Below are 23724 nucleotides of genomic sequence, written 5' to 3'. Positions count from 1 at the left end.
TAAAGCCAGAGCCCAAATGATCTGTGCATGAGAGCAAACACAGCTTGGGGTTTGCTCACTCATGCTGTCACACAGTCAAAAATAAAAGTATCAAGGGGGGATGTGTATAACTACCTGGGCTTCAGGAGGTATCTTCACTGTAAAACAAGCTGTCAGTGACATTTCCATAGAGTTAAGAGCAGCATTTCCAAGCATCTTTTAAAGTAATTACTACTTTTGTCAACACAAGTGTTGCCTCAATAATTTCTTCTTCCAGAAAATCATTTCTGTTGCATGAAATAGCCCAGGATATTTAAATAAACGCTGCAGGGTTGCCAAAACCAGCTAGCTCCCAGCTATACATCCAGGTTATTACCTGGTTGTACTGAGCTTGGTTTGTTGAGGGCTATTTACCATGGCTCACTGGATTGCAAAATGAGGGCAAACCATTTTACAGGTGAGGGAATCACACAGTCCATATTCCAGCATTCTTGTTCACCTCCGTCCCCTGGACTGTATTTGTGGCTGCTGGAACTTTTATTCAGGTGCACACTATCTATCTCCTGACCTCGAACTCACTCAGTCGGATTTAGTTTAGAATTACATTAGATTAAGCCAGCCTTTCATCAAGGGACCAGCCCACAGAGTATCCACTTCCATAGCAGCAACCAGCATTTTCCAACTTTAGACCCATTTTTATAAGTGCTGGTGATGCCCAGCAGTGTCTCCAGAAGAGGGGACGCCCATTATTAACTATGGATACATTCTGGTATGAAATGGGATGTTCACTGTGGGATGTACTCTGGTATGAAAGTATTTATTTTTAAGGAAAATTCAATAACTTTATCACAGGCTACATATATTATAAGGAAAACTAATATTTAGTCCTTTCTCTAGGTGTATGTTGACTTGCACAAAGTAAAGCTTTCAGCAAGTAAGAGCAGGTAGTTACACAGAAGTCAGTAGTGAGAGGAAAAACAGTAAAGAGGGATATTGTGCATTTTAAGAAGAGCCATGGTGGACATGAGGTTTTGTTTCAACTGCAGCTCAGGTCTGTTAGTCGTGCGTAAGTGCTCCCCCCACCACACAAGTACTTGGAGAAGATCACAAAGTATCTGGTTGATCTGAATGAAAGCTGACTTAATGTCTCTACATAATTATTTGTCATCTTTCGAGAAAGTAAACTGTAAATCTCAGCAATGTGAATAACTAAGTCGTGTATGCTGCAGCTGAGAAAATGGGTTTCCTTCCTCAAACTGCTGTTTGTTTGATGAATGGCAGTTGAAAGAAAAGCCAGCTAACAACTTAATCCCATGTCTATTATGTGATGTATTATGAGGCCTGAATGGAGTTTAGTTGGCAGACAACAATGTAGACTTTATCAGCACTGAGAATAGAAGACCCAAAGGCTTTGAAACTTAAACCAGAATGAGAGGAAAGCTGGATGGAGTGTGGGGAGGGGGTGATCTGTTCCATGCTCACGCTTGCCACTTAGATTTAACTTGTTATTAAAAGATCGCGTTTTCTTTTTAAGTGGAAATTTCATACCATAGCTGTGTGGGGTTTTTCTTACCAAAAGAAAAATGCTGTTATATAAAAACCACTATCTATGTGGGCATTTTAATATGCTATATAGTCACTAAATACAGAATAAAATGCCTTGCATTCTGGTATTAACTCAGGCTTGCTATAAAACATTGCAGGGTCTAGAAATCTTTGTCTCACAGCATCTGATATTCCCATGTGAGCCATTAGGCTTTGCAAAGCTAGGTTTTTGCAATGCTTGATGTGGCTGTCCAGATCACTAAATTCCCTCCTTTTCTGCCTGTATCACAGTTTCCTCCAGCAGCTGATGCTGGACTGACAGCCCTGATGGCAGGACAACATTGTTTGCCTTCAAATGCATTGGAGGGTTCCCAAGGCAGAGCCCTTCACTGGGAAACCTCAGTTTTTAGTAACTTAAAGGACAAATGGAGGAATTTTTCTTGACAGGAGTAGAGGGAAGAAACTGAGCCAAACTGAATTGAGTGAAGATGCTGAGAATCTAAGTGTAGTTGATGGGCTCTGTTCAGCGCTGGGGCTTGTCTCTGTCTTTTTGTATCAAACTAAAAACTCCATCTTCAGCATGGGAGGGTTTTTGTTGCTTTTCTGTGTTGGACTAAAATGGTAAGAGAATGTGACAGAACCGAATCAGCCAGAACTAGGGTGTATCTGCTTGCTTGTCTCCTCTAGGGAGGCACTGATCTACTTTCAATATCAAAAACATGGGGGCTTTTGATTTTATGAAAATTATGGAATTTTTTTCTGCACACCTTCCAAGTTTGTCTGTTGGGAGAGAACAGAGAAAGAAGAACCAACTGGAAATAAAAGGGTTTATCCCCAAGCCTTCCCAAGCCTGCTGTGTCTGTACAGGCAGGTTCTAAATTTTTAGACTGTTTTTCAGTTAATTCAGTGTTTTCAGAGCTGCAGTAACTCTTCCAGCATCCTTGAGTCCTTGTCTATAGCACCTGGGCCCTGTCTTACTGTTCCGACTAAGACACATCAGTCCAGCTCACGAAAGAATCTGATCCTAGAATGTGCTCTCTTCCTCTGCTTTTATCCAACATATTAGATGCTCTTTAACTTATTTTTTTCTTTGCCTCTTTTTAGAACATAACACTAAATTCTTACATTGATTAGGTTATATAGAAAATAAGAAAATGCAAGCTTAAATAGAAAGTTTTCAGCCCAGTTTTAATAACATTTAATGTTTCTGAGATTTGGAGCTCTACTACCACTCAACTGCTGAACGCTATGCAGTGTTTCCCTTTGTATCAGCTGGTTCAGGATATCCCAAATAACATGGGTAGATCCAGATGCTTATTTTGAAAAGCAGAGACAAGAATCCTCTTAGGCAGAAAAATGTGAAGATCACCAGGTGACTGCCCCAAACTGCTGGCTCACATCTGGGCAAGAAGCATGAAGCACATGTGAAATGCAGCCTGTTTGATGTGAGAGGTTTGGTTGAGCTCATCAATCTTAGGATTCACGGTTACTAGTAAAATTTAAGTCAGTGTATTTATACACCTTTGCCTTAAGATCTTTGGAGGGAAAGAAATTGCTGAAAGGCAATGTTTAAACAGTTTAAGAATGAAAAGTTCATCTTGCGTTCTGGTATCTTCGACAAGGAGGAGCCAAGAACAGTAGGAAAATTATGTTCTCTCTCACGTATGGTATTGCTTGGGAAATGTGTACAGTATACACTAACTGTAGGGAGGAAGCAATTTAGCACTTTCAAGGGGAAAAAAGAGGTCCTGAGGATAAAGAATCTCATAAAAAAGTAATCAACTATGAAAATTGATAGTTGGCAAATCAAGAGACTGCTGAGTGTAGGGCATCATTTTCATTGCACTCAGGAAAACATCAGCATAAATCAGAATATTGTATTCCTTGAAAACAGTTTTAAAAAAAGCCATTTGATTCTCAGCCCAATTATAAGGGTCCAATAGGACAAATTTTGCAGTAAGCGAGATGTTACGAACACGGATGTTTCGTTAATGTGGCTTTTCAGGAGAAAACATAAAATGCTGCAAACTCCTTTCAAATCATAAATGGAAAGAGTAAAACATCTCAAGCAAATGATTAATCTGTTAATTATTGCTACACCCTGGAGTATAGAGCTCATACAGCAGCAATGGATGTCTTTGGGCCTTGGTGCCACCATCTGTGCTCATCGCGTGCTTTATCACCTGAGCTGTTTTATAGTAATGAATTGGTCTGCTCACAAGTGAGGTGCTGCTCAGTATGCAGTAGTAGGAAATCTACCCAGTCTCATGCTTGTTTCAATGCCTCTTTTTTCCTGCTTTGCTTAAGATAATGGCATTTTTATATTGCCCCTGGCTGCAGACACAGTAATGGTTAGCAATGATATATATTCACGAAGGGAAAAAGCAAAGGGTAATCCATATATCCCAAAGTCTGGAACTGAAATCTTTGCAAGTTTAATGTGCTTACCTGGAATGTATTAATTTGTAGCAAGGACAATAAAAATATATTCTGCAGTTTGCTGTTATCACAAAGCATTTGCATCCCATGATTTAGCTGTGCAGTGAATTATGTGAGACAAGGGAGAAGAAATAAAAAGTTTAAAAATAGAAGGAGAAGGAAAATTATAAGAGAGCAGATACGGAGGTGAAGGACATATTCTTTGTAGGTTAAAACAAACAGTTTCCTTATTAATCACTCTTGAAAAGACACCTTGCTATAATTTTAAGTTAATTTTAATGCTGAGCATTGAATCAGTGTCTAGGACCTGTGAGCTACCTTTGGCAGTATAAATCTATTGTGTTTTCAGCCCTGCAGGTGAAATCGGTGGATTATTCATGTTCAGACTACCAAGGTGTGAGGCAAAAACATGAGAGATGAAAGTATAGTCTGTTTGGTGAAGGTGTGCCCTGATTCTGGGGACCTGATGGCTGTGGCCATCCTGGGAAGTGCTGACACAGGTGCCCAGATGAGCAGGAAAGCCTAAAGCAAGCAGTAATAAGGAAATAACAACCCACAATGGTTTTGAGAACATTAAATAGGTGATGACTGGGATGGCAGGTGAGAAGACACTTGACTTGGAGTAAAACTTCTCTGGTGCCTTCGGCAATGTGAGATCTCAACCAAGTCAGTTGATTTCACCAGGATTTGAGAATCAGACCTTCTTGAATATTGTAGATCTTTTTCCTCTGCATTCGTAGGAGGCACACTGTCTTTCAGCAGTGAGTCTAAATAAATCATGTAGACCTTCAATGGACCTCACCTACTAAATCATTTCATTCAAAAATATTACTAGTAGCAAGCAAATCATAAGTAAGACAAGTATTGAGTGCAGGACCTTCATAAAATTCTGTCAAAGTAGACAAAAATTACATTATCCTATCATCCCTGGAGACACTGACTTAGAGAAATTTAAGTTAATTTTTCAAGGTACTAATGAAATGAGGAGCACCTGACTCTCAGTCTTATTCTGCTGAATTGCTGGGGCACTGGCTCCTAAATAAAACAGGGATGGCTCCAACAGCCACCAGCATCTCTGGCAGCAGGTCCTTTCGCCTGCTTGCCCTCCTCTTCATCTGACACCTCCTGAAGTCAGGAGGAGCTACAAATGTGACAGTAATGGGGGAAGAGACGATAAAATGCTAGTAAATGCTTTTATTTAGAAATTGAAAACTCAATAAAACAAACCTTGTCTTTTTTGTAACCCCCCATTAAAAAAGTTCTTGAATGGTATTTCCTTCACTGCCCTGCACCTTACAACACATTTTCTTCTCAAGTAAAGGAAATAGAAGACAGGGAACTAAACCCACAGGTCCAGTGCAGAGGTGGAGTTCAAAGCCATTCCTTTGCTAGAAGTCCCTTTTTTTTTTTCCTCTGCAGTTGGCTGTAGGCATTTTCTCTCAGATTACTCTTCAGCTTTTAAAGCTGTAAAACCCAAGTAGACTTGAGGGCTTTCTGGTGTGGCTGATTTCCTTCCAAGCTGACAGCTCAGCCCTGGTTAACTCTTGGCAGTTGGTGCAGAAGACAGAAGTGAAATACATCTCTCTCTGGTAAGGCCCGTAAAAAAATAGATATAGAATGTGGGAAGTACATGCTAGTGAATGTATTCATTTAAATTATCCCCACATGGACATGTAGACACAGAGCAAGCTGCAAACCCAGATTTCATTTTATTCTAAAGAAATTGTTAAGGCAATTTAATTTTGATAGTCATGGTGCCTAATGATCTACTATATAAAAGCAGAGCAGAGCAGTGAGTTAGATACTTTAAGCCAGTGATTTCCAGAAGTTTATTGTTAACTTATTCAGGCTTTCTTAAAAAAAAAAAAAAAAAAAGCCAAACACGACCCATAAATTTTCCTGCCTTTCACCAGTGCCAGCAGCAGTTATTAATTTTCTTTGAGGAAGAAGTTGAGCCTCTCACATATCACATCCACATTGGGCTCTGGCCATGGTTTTACAAAACTCTACAGCTTTCTGCAGCTACATCATGATCCCCAAAACTCTTAATCTGATAGAAAAGAGACCTCTTCTTTGTGAAACACAAATACCGTTGGCCACAGTAGGAGACATCCTCACATTTCCTTTTATTTTTCCCTCAAGGTGAAAGCGTCTCACTGGTATCTTTCACTGATGTTGCAATATTGGAAATTTTTTTTAAAGTGTGTGAGTAAATTGTTAAGAAATAGTTAATGAGTGGTATTAAGTCTTGTTGGTTTGAGCATTGAAGGAGAGATGATTGAAAATCAATGAACATCTCTGAAATTGTAATATAATTAGTAGTTCTGCCAATGGAGTATATTAAATAGTTCAGGAGTGCCTTCTTGAAACAAGGTAAGTCATGTTTTGAAAACCTCTCCGTGAAAAGGAGTAATTGATAAACACTTTATTTGTTCAGAATAAGAGGTAGTGAATGCACAGGTTACTTCCTGATGGATATTCAATTAAGTACTGAATATTAAGGTACTTCTTGTAGGCAGGAACTCAAATTCCCTCCTAGATTCAGTGAAGATCTGAAGTTTATACTTTGATTTTTAAATATATGAGTACCCATGTTAGGTTTTAATCCAACTATACAAGTTCAGTTAGTCACTTAATGAAAGCAACAGTCTAAATGCAGAATTTTATCGCAAGGTTGTTCCCTGGCATTGGTATGTTAGTTTACTCTCTTCTGTTATAGAATCATAGGGTCACAGACTGGTTTGTGATAGAAGGGATCTAAGACCTCATCACATTCCAGCCCCCTGCCATGGGCAGGAACACCTTCCACTACCTCAGGTTGCTCCAAGCCCTGTCCAGCCTGGCCTTGAACACTTCCAGGGATGGGCCATCTGTGGATGCAGAATGTGAGAAATCAGGCAGCAGCACAGTGTCTGTGTGAAACTAAGTCACACAGATTTCTCATACTGGCCTGAGATATTTTGGCCTAAGAAACTGGAAGGAGGAATTTAAACAGTCCTTGGAGAAAGTAAAACAAATCCTTGCAGGTGTTGTTTGTCTCCCTGTTGTTTACTTGCAAGAAATGATTGAGGGGTGTTGTTCCTAACTGTCCAGTGATGGTAATGTATTGGTTTGCTGTCCAGTGAAGTTTTACTCCATCAGAACTGTCTATAAAAGATTTCAAAGAGTAAAGATCGCTCTCGCTAATAAGCCTGTGTCATTTCTACTGCCGTTCCTAATCAGAGCCACGAGACATCCTCAGCTTCCCCCATGTGCCAGTGCTTGGAAAATGATTGTTTTCTATTTTCTGCCCCCAAAGTCAAGCTGTAGAGAAATCATTCTTGTCGGTGGCACTAACAGCCGGCCCAAGCTTGTCTCCCTGGTTCTCGGCTCCAAGCCCCTCGTGGGACGCGGGGCAGCCGCGGCTCTCAGGCCTGGATGCAGGGTTTTCACGTCCCCAATCCCTTGCTCCCCACAGTGCCTCCAGTGATCCGCGTCTACCCCGAAACACAGGCACAGGAGCCGGGCGTGTCAGCGAGCCTGAAATGCCATGCTGAAGGCATCCCTAATCCCCGAATTACCTGGCTAAAGAATGGCATTGATATCATGCCAAAACTATCCAAACAGCTATCGCTCCTCGGTAAGAACGGAATTTTGATTAATTAAAGAATTGTAGACAGGGATTAAGGAGGATTATTTTGCACTTTAAACCAGAAGTTCTTGTATTTTGCTAAGCCACAAGTTGTTGGAAATTGTGTTATAAAACCCCTGTTCCTTCTTTTTATCTCTTTCTCCTGTGAATTTCCTGGGACATACACTATTGATTGATGTAAGTGGTAATTGCATTCTGTTCAAAGAAAGCCTGCCTGTTTCTTCACTGTCTTACTTCTTGTGTATAGCACAGTAGAAAAAAAATGCATTAAATTATTTGAAGAGAAATTTATTAAATAATTTGTTCATGTCTAAGTCCACACTGGATACAAGTCAGCTGAGAATCAGTCTCCCACTCAGCTCTGCTGAAGGAGTTAGGTATTTGGCACCTCTAGGTCCCTGTTCAAATGAGAGTGCAACAGGCGTAGCAAAATTCAAGAACATTCATTTGCAATTTTCTGTGTCAAAATATTAACCTCATCCTCAACACATGCCCCAGTCTGGCTTTGGTGGATTGTGGCCTTCAGGCTGTGTTGATATCAGTGCATGATGCATACAATGTCTCAACATGCTCCAAAGGTTTTAGGTAATGATCCCACTGCAGAAAGCAAAATGGTAGGAGGAACAGTAAAGAGACCCCTTTAAATCAAAGTTTTTGGTGATCTGATGAAAAACAGTTTGCAAAATTGAAATTAATTTTTCTTCACTAAAGCCAAAGCATTTTTCTAACAAAAAGAAGAAATAAATGAAATGTAATTTATAGCTCAACTTGGGATTGTTCTTTGTTCTTTTCTGGTGTGGAGTGTGTACATGCTGATGGAAAGGAGCAAGACATCAGCTCCCAAGAGAATCCCCAAAAACCTCTAGTTAAATAGGGGGAAGCACAGTGGGGTGGAACCACCATGTTGAGCCATCACCAGGCAGCTGCAGCGATGGAAGATAATTAAGACGGGGAAAGCAATTAGCAGCAGTGAGGAGCACTGTTTATGAGTGTCTCTCTTACAGCAAATGGAAGTGAACTTCATATCAGTAGTGTTCGGTATGAAGACACTGGTGCCTACACCTGCATTGCTAAAAATGAGGTGGGAGTGGATGAGGACATATCTTCCCTTTTCATCGAAGATTCGGCGAGAAAGACCCGTAAGCTCAATTTTCCGTGTCTTTATTTCTTTAATTAGTGTTTGAATGTGATGGTATACATGTAATTTACTAGTTCAGGCTATTGCATGCAGTAAGTTGAATCTTACATGAGGTAGTGACAGATCTGAATACACTTTGATCAGAGGATTGGACACTTTTTGGGGTAGGAATCATGCAGAGAAGGTAAAATCTTATCCAGGAAGATGGTATTTCTCATGTGCCAGAAGTATACTGGGTGTGTGATGGGTAACAGCTGTATTGAGTAACAAATTGGCAAGAGTTTCAGATATGAGTGAATCCAAAATGTAATATTTTTGTTGAACTCTGTAAATCTCATTGATTTCTGTTTAAGACCTCTTTTGAAGCCAGTTACCAGTCAAAATTCTTGAATATGTAGATGTCTGAAAAATGTGATTAAACTATTTATTTTACCTGTTTTTACATCACTGACTGGCAAAATAGGTTTCCCTCAGTGTGAAATTGTCTTCCACCTCAAAGACAACTGCTTTCCCAGCTACTCTTCCCACATCTCCCATAGGAGTGTAGCGGTGTTATCTTGACCACACTGACCCCAAAACAGAATTGCTGAAGGCGATCAGTTTTCCGAGTAGAAAAGCTCCCAGAGGCCTAATCTTTCCTAGTTCTGCCATCTTAACTGCCTGGGGGTTCACCTGGGTTTATGGTGAAACTAAAAGTCTAGGTGCAAATGGGATTTTTGCTGCCTTTCTGGCTGCTAATACAGAGCAAGAATTGAAAACAAAGTTACCCATAAATATGGGCTTTCAAGGAGAATCTTTGGAAAAGATATTCTATTCCTCATTAACTAGATTTATGTACTCTTGTTAATATTGGTCGTTTTCCCTTGAATACTTGAGCAAGGGAAATTACAGTATGTTGAGAAATAATTGGATCTATCTGGAACAGAAATTCAAATGCAGGTGTACTTTCAAAGCTTATGTGAATCCTGAAAGAATGCAGTTGCATAAAGTTCCAAGAAACAAGGCAGCCAAGGGTGTAGCTGCTGTAGCTGCCGGTTTCAGGCTTCTTTTGAAAGATCCTGGTGGACCTGGCAGTGCTGGGTTAATGGTTGGACTCGATGATCTTAGAGGTTTTTTCCAACCTTAATGATTCTATAATTCCATGTTGTGTTTCCTTATTAAATCTGCACAGAAAATCACAGGCTGTACCATACCTCCAGCTGCATTTGAAGGTAACAGCTTCTCTTTAGTAGGTCATTGCTCTTTGCACAGCTGCCTTCATTTCAGGAAGGATTTTTCCCATGTCCAAGTCTCTGAATTGTCTTTAGAAGGAGCTAATGTGTTTAGAACTCTCTGTCTTTCCTGGTATTTTATTTAAATGAATATTACAAAATTTTCACCAATTAAACAGTTCATGTAAACATGATTATTTATTCAGTTACTTGCTACAATGAAAGTTTTGACATTGTTTTGTTGTTTTTTTTTTCTTTTCCTGATTATTTTCTGGATTTCCCAATATTCTGATGCTGCAGTTGCAAACATACTGTGGCGAGAGGAAGGTACTGCAGTAAAGTTCTTTTGTTGTAGTGATAATGTGCTTGTCTGCTTTAATAATTCCATGATGGGCCATTCTCCACTGACTTGCCACTAACCCTATCAACTTTCACAGTCACCAGATTAAGTACAGACCAGACTTTTAAAAGCTAAATTATTCAAATAAGAGATCTCACTCTTGTACTTATAACTTCCTGCATTTTCCCACTATGAAATCATAGATGATCATAAAATATATAAAAATATTAATTTTATGTATACTGCCAGAAATGTGAGTAGCCTGAGATTCTCAAGCTGCATTAGCAATCACACAAGTGTCAGAAGTGCTCCCAAATTACCATAATTGAACAAGTAAGGCATAAATTCAATATACTGCATTTTTAAGCAAGCAATTCAACCTCTTCCTTATTCAGTTGCGTGTATTGCTGTTTTCTAGGTGAGCCACAGAAATTGTGTTCTTGACTGTTAGGCAAAACAAAAATCCACACCACAACAGGTTTTCTTCCTTCTATCCTTTGAATCAATGCAGAGTAAAGGTTGCCCCATTTCTCCTTGTTTTAATTGGCAACTAAGAGCTCTAGTTTGATCAAACTTACAGTGTCCCCTTCACAAGGTCAACAACTGTGTATCTTGGAAGCCAAAGTAGAAAAAACCCCATCCTGAGCAGCTAATTTACTCAAAGATATCATGGAGGCAGTTAAAAACACCTCATTTTCTACATGCTTGTGCTGTCATAATTTCCAAAACACCCTGTAAGAAGTGTCATGCCACAGCCCAAGGGGCTCTCAAGCAGGTTGTCCACCTGACTCTGCAGGTGTAGAGCCCAGATGTGTGCAGGGGACCCTGTGAGCTTGGGCTCCTGGAAGGCTGTGAGCAGGACATCCATTCACAGGAGGAAGGTTCTGAGGTTGAAGCACAGACTTAAACCAGTTCTTACATCTGCCAGCTGCTTATGAGGCAGCTGAGACCTTGGTGTCCTTCAAGCTGTGTAGAGAAGGTTGCCATGCAGTGACAAACTGCTCTCAGCCATGGCCCCTGTCTCCTGCCCCCTGCAAACACCCGAAGTCCCTCACACTGCTCCTCCAAGAAGGGCTTCATGCTCATTCTGCTTTTGGAGGGTGCAAAGGCCCATTGCTAAGTAGTGCTTCCAGGTACCCAAAAGAGTAGCTGGGCTTCCAGCCCTCAGCATGAAGCTTTCTGGGTAGCTTGGGCTTGGCACAAAGGATTTCAGGGGCAGAAGGAAGGTGCCAGGGCACGGTGACCAGGGCAGCCTGGGCCAGGTGTGCAAATACCTGGTGCACACTGTCAGTGCCACTGTTGGCTACAGACACATACAGCAAATACACTATTTTATTTCTAAAGTCCCTCCCAACCCAAGCCAAATGCAGCTCACTGGAAGTCAGAGAGATGACACAGTCACCTAGGAGAGCTCCCCAGCCCTGCTGTCTACATACCCCACCTGCAGGTTCCTGGTGCAGGGCTGTGAGGAATCTTCACTGCTGACATTCTTGTAAATGGCATTATGGGCACTAAGATTTGCAATTTTCCTTCTGCTTGGAAGTGAAATCTCTAATGCATCTCATCAGTCCAGCATCACCTGCATGATGCTCCATGGCTGTTTATATACAGTGTCCCTTTTGCTCCTTTTTAAAGAAAGCAGTTGGATAATCCTGCTAAATGTAGAAGTAATGTCTAAAGAACAGCTGAGAAGTTGGTTGCAGAAAGTCTTATTATAATTTTGCTAAATTAATGGACTTACTGCTTATCAACCTTGCACATTTTAAATAAGCAATGTTGATGCAAAACATGGCCAGTAAAGCAGATTTCCTATTGATGTCCCTAAACAATTCAGTATCTGTAAAGCAGGTGTATTACCCTGCTTGTGTTATTCTGTAGTATTTGATGGGTACATTCATTCTAGAATATACTTCAGCATGTGAAATCTTGGCACAGAGAAAGCTGGAAGACAGGAATGGTATTTTTGGTTTTGCATTTTAATATATTATTTCAATTCCTTACTGTGTGCAAGTAGCAGTATTAACAAATGCATTGGTAGATTTGAGCTCCCTTAAAATAATCACAGCTTCATCCCCACAAGGCCTGGAGTAATTAAAACCTTGGGAAAATGCCTAAACAAAATATGGTGTAGAACAAAATTTTGCTGCAAGTCAAACTTTCAACACAAGTATTTGGTCATTTTAAAAGTCAGTCTGTCAGTTTGTCCTCAAAACCTTTCAGACCATGCAAAAGCAACACCTCAAGAAACAAATGCATGCAGGGCAACCAGCCAGTTAAACCTGGGGCTGGAAGCAGATGCAGTATTTACTCAATGTACAAATAGTTTTTAATTTTGTCCAGAGAAAACCATGAGTAACCCAAATGTAAAGCAGAGATTTGTTTTCGTGACAGTGTTCATTTCTGTAGCAAGCATTGCTTACTTAATACCTGGAGAAAAGGAGCACTTTGTGCCAGCAGGCACTCAGCAGTTACGTGACTGTTTTACCAAATTTAAGTTCTAAAATATTTCCAAGTATTTAGATTAATTAGAGGAAAATTATTTAAGTATCAAATCAGAGGAGAGTATTCCATGGTGAAAAATTTGCCCTTTGATCTCAAAGGAGGGAAGTATAAATGTACACTGATGGAGACACTGTATTTCTCAAATAAGCTCTTGTTGATATCGGATGTCCTCCTGAAGTTTTTTTGTTAGAGCCAACTTCATCTGGACTGGATCAAATAAGTACTGTTATGTTTAGGAAATCCTCCCCTTTCTTAATTTTGTTTTGTTTTGTTTTTATATTAGGGGTTTTTTGCTATGCAGGTGAGGCATGTTGCCTTTCATAATGCCTTTAGGGTTTGAACTAATTGTGTCATCTAACCTGAAATGTTCTCAGTTCAAAAGGGAAAAAAAAATCCTCCTCATCCTCCTCAGTAGTCCCCCAGTTCCCAATTTAGTGCCTGCCTCACTACTGTAAAAAACACAGAATACCTCACTGGCCACCTCTGTACTGAAATAATTCCCAGTTCCCCGCACCAAGGAGTTGCATCAGTAGAATCAAAAATTGTGTCTCTTCTACTGATGTCCATGAGATTGTTTAGGATATACCCCAACCAAGATTTGGCAGATGTTTCATAAGTCACAATAAAGTGACTTTACTAGTTTGTCTAGTAAAATCCTACTTGGTCTAAATATCAGTGTGAAGCTCAGTCTCTGGGGGGGGAAAAAAAAAAAAGTGGTTTAATTTAAACTGACAAACTTTTTTTAAAAAAGAGTAACTGAATGCTCTCAGGAATTTGTAGTATATTTTAATCAGTCTGCAGAAAAACTTGAACTCATTTTACTGTAAAATAAGTAGTAGAACTTGCCAAGTCTCTGACTCTAAACCTGTTGGGGTAAAATTCTTAATCAAAGTATTTTTGTGGGTAATTAAGGTCTTACTTCTTACACCCTCATTGTAATAAGATCATCTGACAAAATCACGCTACTCTTGTGCATGAAAATAATAATAAGCATCTTCACAGTAGTCATAATTGATTTCCTGCCTGTTTTCACTTCTTAAGATTAAAATCCTTTAACCATGAAATATCGGCACTCATTCCAGGCCAGGGTCAAACTCTGCCCTCTGATGTGTTCATCAAATCCCACTAAAGCAGGTGGGAGTTGTGTGGATGCTGGGAGCTCAGGTTTTGGTCCAAAGTGCCTGAATGAAATGCTTTACCAATATACTTGGGAAAAAAATAACCCTTAGTCCATGAAATGACTCTCAATGGAGCTTTGTTAGCTTTTTTCCTACATGCATGATCCTGCTCTGTGGAATCACATTTGAGGATTGCAGCTGTTGTACCCACCTGATGCCCTAACTGGGGGATTTCTGTGCTATGGTTCAGAGACTCAACTTGAACCATGTCAGTACTGCAAACACCACATGCTGACACCTTGTACTCTGAAGCTACTTATTCGGTATCAAAAGAAGGGGGCTTAGCAACAAAAAAAAAACCCTTCTAGCCTTACTAAATATAATGCATTTTACAAAATTTTCCAGAAATGCTTTTGTCCAAATTACCCATATTTTTACTGTCAAATTTCCTGTGATGATTTAGATCTCAATCCTGAAAACAGTTAAATGTGAGAAACTCTGTCTCTATGAGCAGTATTTAGACCTGCCACCACAGGACTGGTGAAGGAAATTTTTAACACTGAACACTGTTCAGAGCCACAGAATGGGGACTTTATTTCTCCATGAGAAAAATGGAATTAATTAGAAGATACAAATTATTGCATCACCATATTGTTGTCTGATAAAGTGCACAATCAACACTGCTAGGGGTGACAGTGGTCATTACAAAACACTTACTGGTGGTGGTGTGAAAAATTGAATTGTTGGATCTTTGAAACTAGAGTGTCTGAGAGGATCCTGAACGTTTCTTAAAGATCTTGTCACTGCAATTCCATGTAGCATGACATAAGCGATAAAACACAATCTCCTAATGGCAAAGCAATGACAATCAGCCAGTTTTCCAAATCTGGAATGCCCCGGTTGGATGAGTGCTAATGCAATGCTGAACTACTCCACATTTGTGAATTACAGTTTGCAAGATTTCAAAAATGTATTTATTTTGGTGGCTGTAGTTAGTTCTTTTAGATAGTTTAAGAAAATAGAGAAATGTATATATTTTCATTCATGGTACAGATGCGAAACACTTCTATTTAACATCACAGTTACCGGCGGTCAAGTTGCCTGTAACAGGATGGCCTTCACTTTAATTTTAACTAAAGCTTTTCTTTCAGTTCTCAAATTATTGTCAAGCTGTTTTTAATTAAATCATAGGAAAGAAACAAATTCATAATCTGTGGGGGGTAGCAGTGCAAGAGAGGATTCTTGGGATCAAATCCTGCTTTGGTACCTATTTACAAGACCCAGCCGTAATTATTTCGGTAGAACCACCGCCACCAAGGCAATGCATTTTTGAATGTGTTTGTACCTCTTCACTCCTTGAAGCCCTTGTGACATGAAATTTGATTTTGTAAATGCTCCAACTGCATCCAAAACGACCAACTTTTATGTAAGGCAGATTTTGTTTGTTGGGAGAGGAGGACGAGTTCTTTAGATAAGTCCTAACAGCTATGGATACATACCAAAAAAAAATCCAACTCCTTCTTCTTTATCCCCCTTTAAGGCCTGAGTGTTGGAAATATGTTCTATGTCTTTTCTGATGATGGGATCACAGTTCTTCAGCCAAACGAATGTGAAATCCGGAGACATATCAGGCCCGAAGAGAGGATTTTCACAAGTTATGTAAGTCCTAAGCCCAGCAGCTACAGCTGACAGCTGGGAAACTTTCTCCTAATCTCCTCAAAGGTTGTTATTGCTAAAGGATCCGTTTGCCACAGGGATGTTGGAGCTTGGTGGGCTTCATGCAGCATCCCTGAGGTATAGCATCTTCCCTTGAAAATCAGGAGATCCACATAAGTCCTAAGGCTGACATGGAGGATTTGCTGACACACTGCAGAGAATTTTGCTAGTTATCACATAAGCAAAGATTTTCATTTGTCCTTTTGATCTGTTTACTTATCTGTGCCCCAAATTTGTAACTGGGCTTTAGGGAAGGTACAAAAGTCAACAGCAGAAAGATGCGCGCATCATTCACTAGTGCTCCTTTTACTGATGGCTCCGTAGGCAAAGAAGTGAGCTACTCTGGGCTACTTTCTGCTCTTTGGAAGTGGTTTGCCATGTTAAACTGCATCAGGGAGGCAAATAAGTGTGCCCAGAAAATGGTTGTGCCATGGAGGTCCTCTGCATCTTCTGCCACTGAAAGAGAGACTGCACTGTCTGTGTTGGCTGTTGGCATTTTCCTGTCAGCACTGAATTTCCCTAACCCTTGCTTTAGGGAAACACAAGGAAAATTTTTTCAGGAATTTTTTCAGGAATGTCAAGCACTGGCTTGTAGGCAATGGAGCTCAACATGGCCAGTGGGATATCACGTGCCTGTGACATCAGTGTTCTCAGTGACCTGTGTTATGTACTCCTGCACAGGAACATACATCAGGCATATCCTCATGAAACTGACAGTTCTGAAAAAAAAACTCAGGTGCTGAAATACATCCAGAAAAGCTTTTTCAGTCACTCCTTTACGTACTTTCTAATTTTTAAAAGGGGAAGTTGAAAATGTGGCTTAAGAATGTGGCTCTTCTGAAAAAAAAAAAAAAAAGACTCAGTCTTGATCTCAATTTTGGGAGGAATCAAAGGGGAGGATCAGTCATGAGCGCTGCAGGTTGGGTCAAGCTCTGCTGCTATGGGTCAAGATTGTCTTATGAGTCTGTAGTAAGTATTTTCTAAATCTCAATAAATTTGTAGTTGATACTGATTTTTTTTTCCACTATATTTTAATAGACCTTAAAAAAAGTCCAGACTGATGCTCACCCCAAGGCTAGTCCTTACCATGGACTTAATACTATTAAGCCACACTAAGCTTTACAAAGACAGAAATCCTGTGTTTCTTTTCTGAAGATTTGTAAATATTGAAGAGGTGGTCCTGGAGAAACTGATTGAAGAGAACAAAACAGAGAGGGCATTTAAGAAAATAATGTCAGCACATTGGGGTGCATAAGAGGGATTTTTAACATCACTTGGCTGCTCTTCAGAGACACCTCTGAGGGGTTCCTACAGATCTCAAAGGACTCTTCTCTTGGTCTAGGGAGGATTGACATTTTTTTACTCCCTTTTCCCTTTTCCTGTCTTGAGTGTTTGCTACATAGACAGGGACAACAACCCAGCTTTAGGAGTGGATCTACAAAAAAGGTTGCTTCATCTGCTATTAGGGGGCACAAAAGCAGGTGGAGCAGCTGCAGCTGAGCCCTGTAGCAGAAAGACTGGTGACCTTTCCCTGCTCCCCTTGGCTTGGATGGATGTTTGTCTATGCAGATAAAGTCTAGTTATATCTGTTATAGATTCTGTGTTGTGAGAGCAGAGAATGAGGAGGGCTATGTGGAGGCTGGCAGGTGCCTGACTGCATGAATGGCTGCTGGAAGCCCAAGTCTGAGCTTTTCTGTCATCCTCTAGCTTGTAGCGTTCCCAGCCTGGCTGGAGGAGCAGAAAGGAAAATGCAGCCAAGTTATTGAGTTTTGTATCTTCAGTCCTTACTCATGGTCTCCATCAAGACACTTAGCCAGCAGAGCTGTGCTGCTTAGAGGTGACAGTTTTCCCTCCATTATTGTTCCTCGTGGTGTAGGTCCCTTCCAACTCAGGATATTCTATTCTATTCTATTCTATTCTATTCTATTCTATTCTATTCTATTCTATTCTATTCTACTCTACTCTACTCTACTCTACTCTACTCTACTCTACTCTACTCTACTCTACTCTACTCTACTCTACTCTATTCTATTCTACTCTATTCCATTCCATTCCATTCCATTCCATTCCTCCAATACAGACACAGCGTTGACATTGTTTATTGTTGTACCTTCTCTATCTCTGAACAAGCTCTAATGCAGCTCCAATCACATTTCCCTTAGGTAGGTTGGGCCATTATTTAATATTACCCAACATAAGATCTAAAATCAACAGTTGTGCTCACTGAAATTTGTATGTGTTCATTCTCATTTTACCCCATTTCCTCCCCACAGCCTGGTCCCACACAAAGGCTCTTTCAAATAAAGCCTCTTGACAGAAGGAAGAGCGATGAGGAGTAGCGAACATGCAGAGAGTTGTTGGTGAGACCAAAAGGGACTCTTCAAACTCAGGGTAGCTGTACCAGTTCTGCATCACTGAGTGGAGGATCAGAGACAAAATATGGCATCAGGCAGCCCTGTGAACAGAATTTGGCCCAAAGCAGCAGAATATGGTTCCTTTTGAACAGGGGAAGTTTCTGTAGCTGTAGGATTCCACTTGTTTTGCTTCTGTTTCTTTAAGCACAGGCGTTTCAGAGCATGCTCCCCTGTGCAGAAAATGAAGACTTTATGAAGAATATAAAGCAGTGGCTCAATTAATGTAAATCACTGTTTTTCCAAAGCACAGAGTGATATTTCTGTTGCTAATAAATGCTGACAGCACTGCAAGTCTTGATGAACCACGGTGTGCTTCAAAAGATCAATCTATAGACTCTGTGGTTATTTAAATTCAATATAAGTTTGCAGGAGGTCCAGCCGTTTAATGTCATTGCATAGAGCTAGGCTGAAGTGTGGTACCTGATAAATTAATTATTTCATGTTTTCCAGGAAAGAAAGGGGAGAAATATCATCCTAATGGAATCCCCAGGGATTTTTTCCTGCCGTTTTCAAGGCTAAGCTTCTTGCTGCTCGAGGCCCTGAACTTGTAAAAATTAAACCTTTTCTTTTTTTAACCCCTCAGGAGGAGATCTGTCCTAGAGTGGAAGGTGAAGACACTCAGTCCTGCCTCTGGGCTTCAGCTGTCAATGTCAGAGACAAGTACATTTATGTGACACAGCCAAAGCAGAACAGAGTAATGATAATTGATATCCAGACTCAAAAAGCCATACAGGTACTTACAAGTGAACACATTATTCACTGATGGCAAAAGACTTGATACAGGACAGAAAAATCAGATCTTTGCCCAGTGGATCTGCTGGGCAAAGCTCTGCTGATCACTAAAGAGCCGGGCCTATGTTTCTTTTGCCAGTGGGGTCACATGGGGTTCACTGTTCTGTAACGTCACTGACAGGAATAAACTCTTCCGTGGGCTGGAGATCACAGTCTCAGGGCTGCATCTGCAGCCCAGCTTACAGTGAGTCTGGTAAAATAACACTGGGATGAATTCCTGGCTTAGCTGCCTGACCTGGGTTGTAAGCAGCTTGGAAAGAATGAGCTGGTGTGGGCACAATTCAGACAGAAATTGGCCTTTGATCTACTGCCTATAAGTAACGGCATAAGATGGAGTGATGTCTACCCAGAAAATGGCACCAAACAGTCAAATTTTTCAACTGCTGCTGATCCTCCACTTGATTTGAAGGCAAAGCTGCACAGGGAACATAACAGTGGTTCATGAGAATGCCTGCAGTGAACTGATGTAATATTTGTCATGTGCATTTGGGTCACTGTGTAAATAACTCTCTCTGGATTTTTTTAAGTCCTTGGATGTGGACCCATTACCAACCAAATTACATTACGACAAGTCCCATGACCAAGTGTGGGTGCTCAGCTGGGGGAACATGAGGCAGTCATCACCCACACTGCAGGTAAGTCCTTACACTGTGGAGCCTTTGCTCTTCCTGGGCTCAGCATCACTGGTAACACACTGGTGGCTTGTAGGTAATTAACAGCATTTAATGGTCTGGATATAAAGCTGCTGTTTCATTTGCATATCCGGTGTGTTTTATTCATCCCTCCTCTGTCCATCCTCACATATTTTTCCTGCCGTTTAATTTGTGTTTGAGCATGACTGTGCCACAGGCTGACAGCAGGGCTGCTTTGTGCCTAGGTCTGTTTTGTTTTAAGACTGGTGACAGAGTCAGGTGCCATAAAGTTGTACAACAAGGGCTGGCAGCTGGCTATGAGCAGGACAAGACTGCTGTGCTCTGCAGCACTGGTGACACACCTTCAATCCTGGGTTCAGTTTTGGGCTCTCACTAGAAGACAGACATGGAGGTGCTGGGATGTGTCCAGAGAAGGGCAACAGAGCTGGGAAAGGGTCTGGAGCACAAGTCTGACAAGGAGCAGCTGAGGGAGCTTGGGGGGACCTTATCAACCTCTACAACTCCCTGAAGGGAGGTTGGAGCCAGATAGAAGTCAGTCTCTTCTCCCATGTAACAAGTGATAGGACAAGAGGAAAGAGCCTAAAGTTATGCCAGGGGAGGTTTAGGTTGGTATTAGGAAAAATTTCTTCACTGATAACTTTCTCAAGCCCTGGAACAGGATGCCAAGGACAGTGGTGGAGTCACTGTCCCTGGAGGGATTGAAAAGACCTGTAGATGTGGCATTTGAGGACATAGTTCAGTGGTGGGCTTGGCAGTGCTGGGGAAATAGCTGAACTCAGTGATCTTAGAAGGCTTTTCCATCCTTAACAATTCTGTGACTCTGTGATTCTCTCACAGTAAAATGCAAAAAGGGGCTTTCTAGGGCATGAAAAAAAACAAAAAAAACCAAAAAAAACCCAACCCAAATCAGTGGAAGCAAAACCTCGGGGACAAATTGTGCTGTTGGGTGTTAGTGATTCCACAGCAGGGGTGCCAGTGGTATCTGTGGAACTCCTCCATGCTGAGCACCACCACACCCACAGTGACATTGGGACACAGCACTGCACATGAGTTTGGACAACTAAAGTAGCTTCCACTTCTGGATCACCCTGGCAGATTTACTCTTCTGTTTGACAGTACAGAGAGCATGGAGAATAGTCATCTAGTGGGGCATTTTTCTGCTGCTGTATGTTGTATGACAGAGTTGACACCAGATGGTGGATCTGATTTGATCCATACAGACATTTCATTCTCTGGTAGTTGTTTTCTGGCACTTGCTGCCCAACCTTTCTGGAAACAGGTGTCATATGAATTCTCCTTCTGCCAGAAGTGTTTTGCTGCTAAGTCTACATTAAAGCATTCCCCAGCAGGCAGAGAAGAAGGGCGGCTGTGCTTTCTGACCTAAAAACCAACAAACTGGGTGTCTACATTAATTGTGGGGCTACCCAAGGCTTCCACTGGAGATATTGCCCCATGAAGATGGGATGAGCCATCCTCACCATCCACATGCTCCATCCTGTGCTGACTGTCAATAATAAAGACTGGATAATAATAAAGACTGATAATAGAGCTACTCATCATGGGCAATTTCAGGAAAAGATGCCAAAACCAGAATGGAGGCATATAAATGAAGATTTCCAGGGCAGCGGCACCAGGTTGTCTCACCTGGGAATGTGAGTTTCCTGAACAGGGTATAGGGAGACAAAATGGGCTCTTTTTACCCTTTCTGACTTAATTTCTTCCATCCAGCTGTGGGAAGTTTCTGTAATTAAAGGAGAGATGGCACAAGCATGTCATTATTAGGGTGAACACACCATTTGCACAGTTGGAAACTTGTTAGAAGGCTCCAGATCTCAGATAGTTTTTTCTGTTATCTTTATGATGTGCAGTTACACACATAGAGATGAGATTAGCATCAGCATCAGCAGATCCTTTCTTTTTTCTGACCTTCTTTCCCAAAAGGTGGGCAGTGACTAATTGGGCAAAGTTCCTTCTTAAAACCTACAGTGTTTGGTTGCAGACATGCAATAAAATATCTTTTTTTTAGCAAAGATGCTGCTGCAGTGGTTGATCTAAATTTTCACTCATTCTCTGGAAATCAGGGATTTATCAAACTGCCTGTGCAACCAGCTAATGGGATGCTGTTGTTTGGCCATTACTGGCTTGTTGGAAGCAAATGTCTGGCCTCTTGAAAGCACTGTGCTAAGGTGAGCATCCTTCTTGAGCAACCTAATTGGAAGAAATCTAAATGGCATGACCAGAACAGCTGTCTGAAATAAACCTTTTAGGGATTTAGCATGTCTTTAATGAATTATGTAGCTATAAATTCAAAGCAACGACTGCTGCAGATTAGAGCAGCAGAAGGCCCTAATGAATGGACTAAAGTCATCTTAAACCCAGCAAACAATTTGAGTGTTTAACATTTTAATTTTTGAAAACTTTTCCTTTCTGGAGTAGTGGAGGAGCTGAGTTCCCCTGTCCATGGAGATCTGTGGTGTGCTGGAGGACAGGACCAGGGAACAGTCGAAGGGTGCTTCTCCACTCCTCCCTGGACTTTATATGGATGGAAGAACAGTTTTTCTCCTTCAAAGTGATAATTAACTCCTCTGACTTAGAGTTTGATCCTTCAGGGTGGTAAATTATCACTGTGCATTTAAGTGAGATTAATACATGTGACCATGAAGTAGATGTTTACTTTAGATAGTGAGGGATAAATTATTACAGTCCTAGTGTTGTCATACTGCTTCAGTTCCTGCTTGACTGCTCTTTCTTGAGATGTAAGCAGCTTATGAAAGTCAAGTCGAGTACTTACCTTACAAATGTCAAGCCTCAAATACTATTTGCTAGCACACCTTTTCAAGACAACTACACCAAACAGTGTTTTGAAGTCATTAATCAATTGAGTCTACTACAGCCTGGAAAGAGCCACTCAGTACCATGCAAGTCTCTAATCTGTATTTACCTTTCTGCCTTACTCAGTGCTTATCCTGCACTCAACCTTGTGTGTATTTATTGTAGGTAATTCCGGAGGCGAGCACCGGGGAGGATCCACGTGTTATCCACACACCCTTTGAAGGAGTGGATGATTTTTTTATACCACCCACAAATCTTATTATTAATCATGTTAGGTGAGAAATTATTTTAATGAATAACAATGGTGACCATGCTGCTCCTTTCTCATAACCTTAAAGCACTTTACAGATATGAATGAAGGAATGAATGAGTGAAGGAATGAATGAGTGAGTGAATGAATGAATGAATGAATGAATGAATTTGTGATGAATCTTAACTACATCTATCCCATTTTCACACATGAAATAGAGAAATGGTTGAGGAAATTGCCAGTACTTATTCAGCTAGTCAATAAAACAGCAAGAAACAGTCCTGGACTTCCCTTAGACCATGCACAGGCGTTCAAACCTCACCTTAGTCATCCATCTCTCCTTGCACCTTATGGCTCACTGCCCTGGCTTACTTGTGCCAGGAATGTGATGGCCCAAAAATCACCTTCCTTGCCTCAAAACTGTTATGGACCTGCGCAGAAACCTGTGTCAAGGATATATTGCTTGAAGTGGTAAAAATGTACTCTGCCTGAAGCATAAAATGTGGTTCTTTCACATGTTTCCAACTTGTTCAAGTATTGGATCTCTGCGTGGGGTTTATGGCTGGAGCAGAAAAATTGTATGCACTGCACATTAAAAAAAAAAAAAAAAGTCCCTCCATGAACCATCAGTTTTGAATGTTAATGGGATGTAGTGGTTAATGAGGTTGTGTAACTAACATTCTAATAACCTGGAGTAATACTGGCTGCTTCTCAGCAGGCACAGGAAGCCTCCCATTAAAATTATCAAAATTGATGATAACTACACAACAATTTATATTATTCTTTCCATGTTATAACATAACAACTGTTTAACCATCTTCTGTCCTCTATATACTTTAACTAAGTTAAACACTCAAAAAACATGATGTAACTCTTTACAGTCATCTTAGGTTTCCTGCAGGAAACACCTAGAGAGGAGGGGTTACACTTAAATGATTTTATGTTGAATCTGTTCCAAAATAAATAATTTTGCCTACTGAAACAAAATAATGATGCATGCCTCATGGCTGTCATTTGTAATTTCTCTCTACTTCGTATTCCAGTTTTTCTTTCACAATTTCATTATGACTTATAGTAGTGCCAGGAGGTAGATGACTCTGCTGAATGTTAAAGCCTGAGCTGAAAAGGTGGGAATTGGATTCAGAGACAGAAAGGTGGAACAGT

At 40.7% G+C, this 23724-nt stretch overlaps 1 protein-coding gene across 1 annotated transcript in view; it reads left to right on the top strand.

The window, feature by feature from the left end:
• The window catches only part of FSTL4 (follistatin like 4), a 212119-nt gene that overhangs the window by 183125 nt on the left and 5270 nt on the right, over window positions 1-23724 (top strand). Inside the window, exons 9-15 of the mRNA XM_066196935.1 lie at window positions 7421-7582; window positions 8599-8733; window positions 10244-10270; window positions 15444-15562; window positions 18617-18766; window positions 19353-19460; window positions 22476-22585. Coding sequence (XP_066053032.1) covers window positions 7421-7582; window positions 8599-8733; window positions 10244-10270; window positions 15444-15562; window positions 18617-18766; window positions 19353-19460; window positions 22476-22585 — 811 coding nt within the window. The remainder of the gene's footprint in view (window positions 1-7420; window positions 7583-8598; window positions 8734-10243; window positions 10271-15443; window positions 15563-18616; window positions 18767-19352; window positions 19461-22475; window positions 22586-23724) is intronic.

This window comes from Chamaea fasciata, unplaced genomic scaffold (genome assembly GCF_029207755.1).
Source record: "Chamaea fasciata isolate MVZ Bird 193981 ecotype frontalis unplaced genomic scaffold, bChaFas1.0.hap1 SCAF_15, whole genome shotgun sequence".
Classification (NCBI taxonomy): Eukaryota; Metazoa; Chordata; class Aves; order Passeriformes; family Sylviidae; genus Chamaea; species Chamaea fasciata.
Note: the sequence above shows the minus strand (reverse complement) of the source record. Positions and strands in the feature narration are given on the sequence as shown.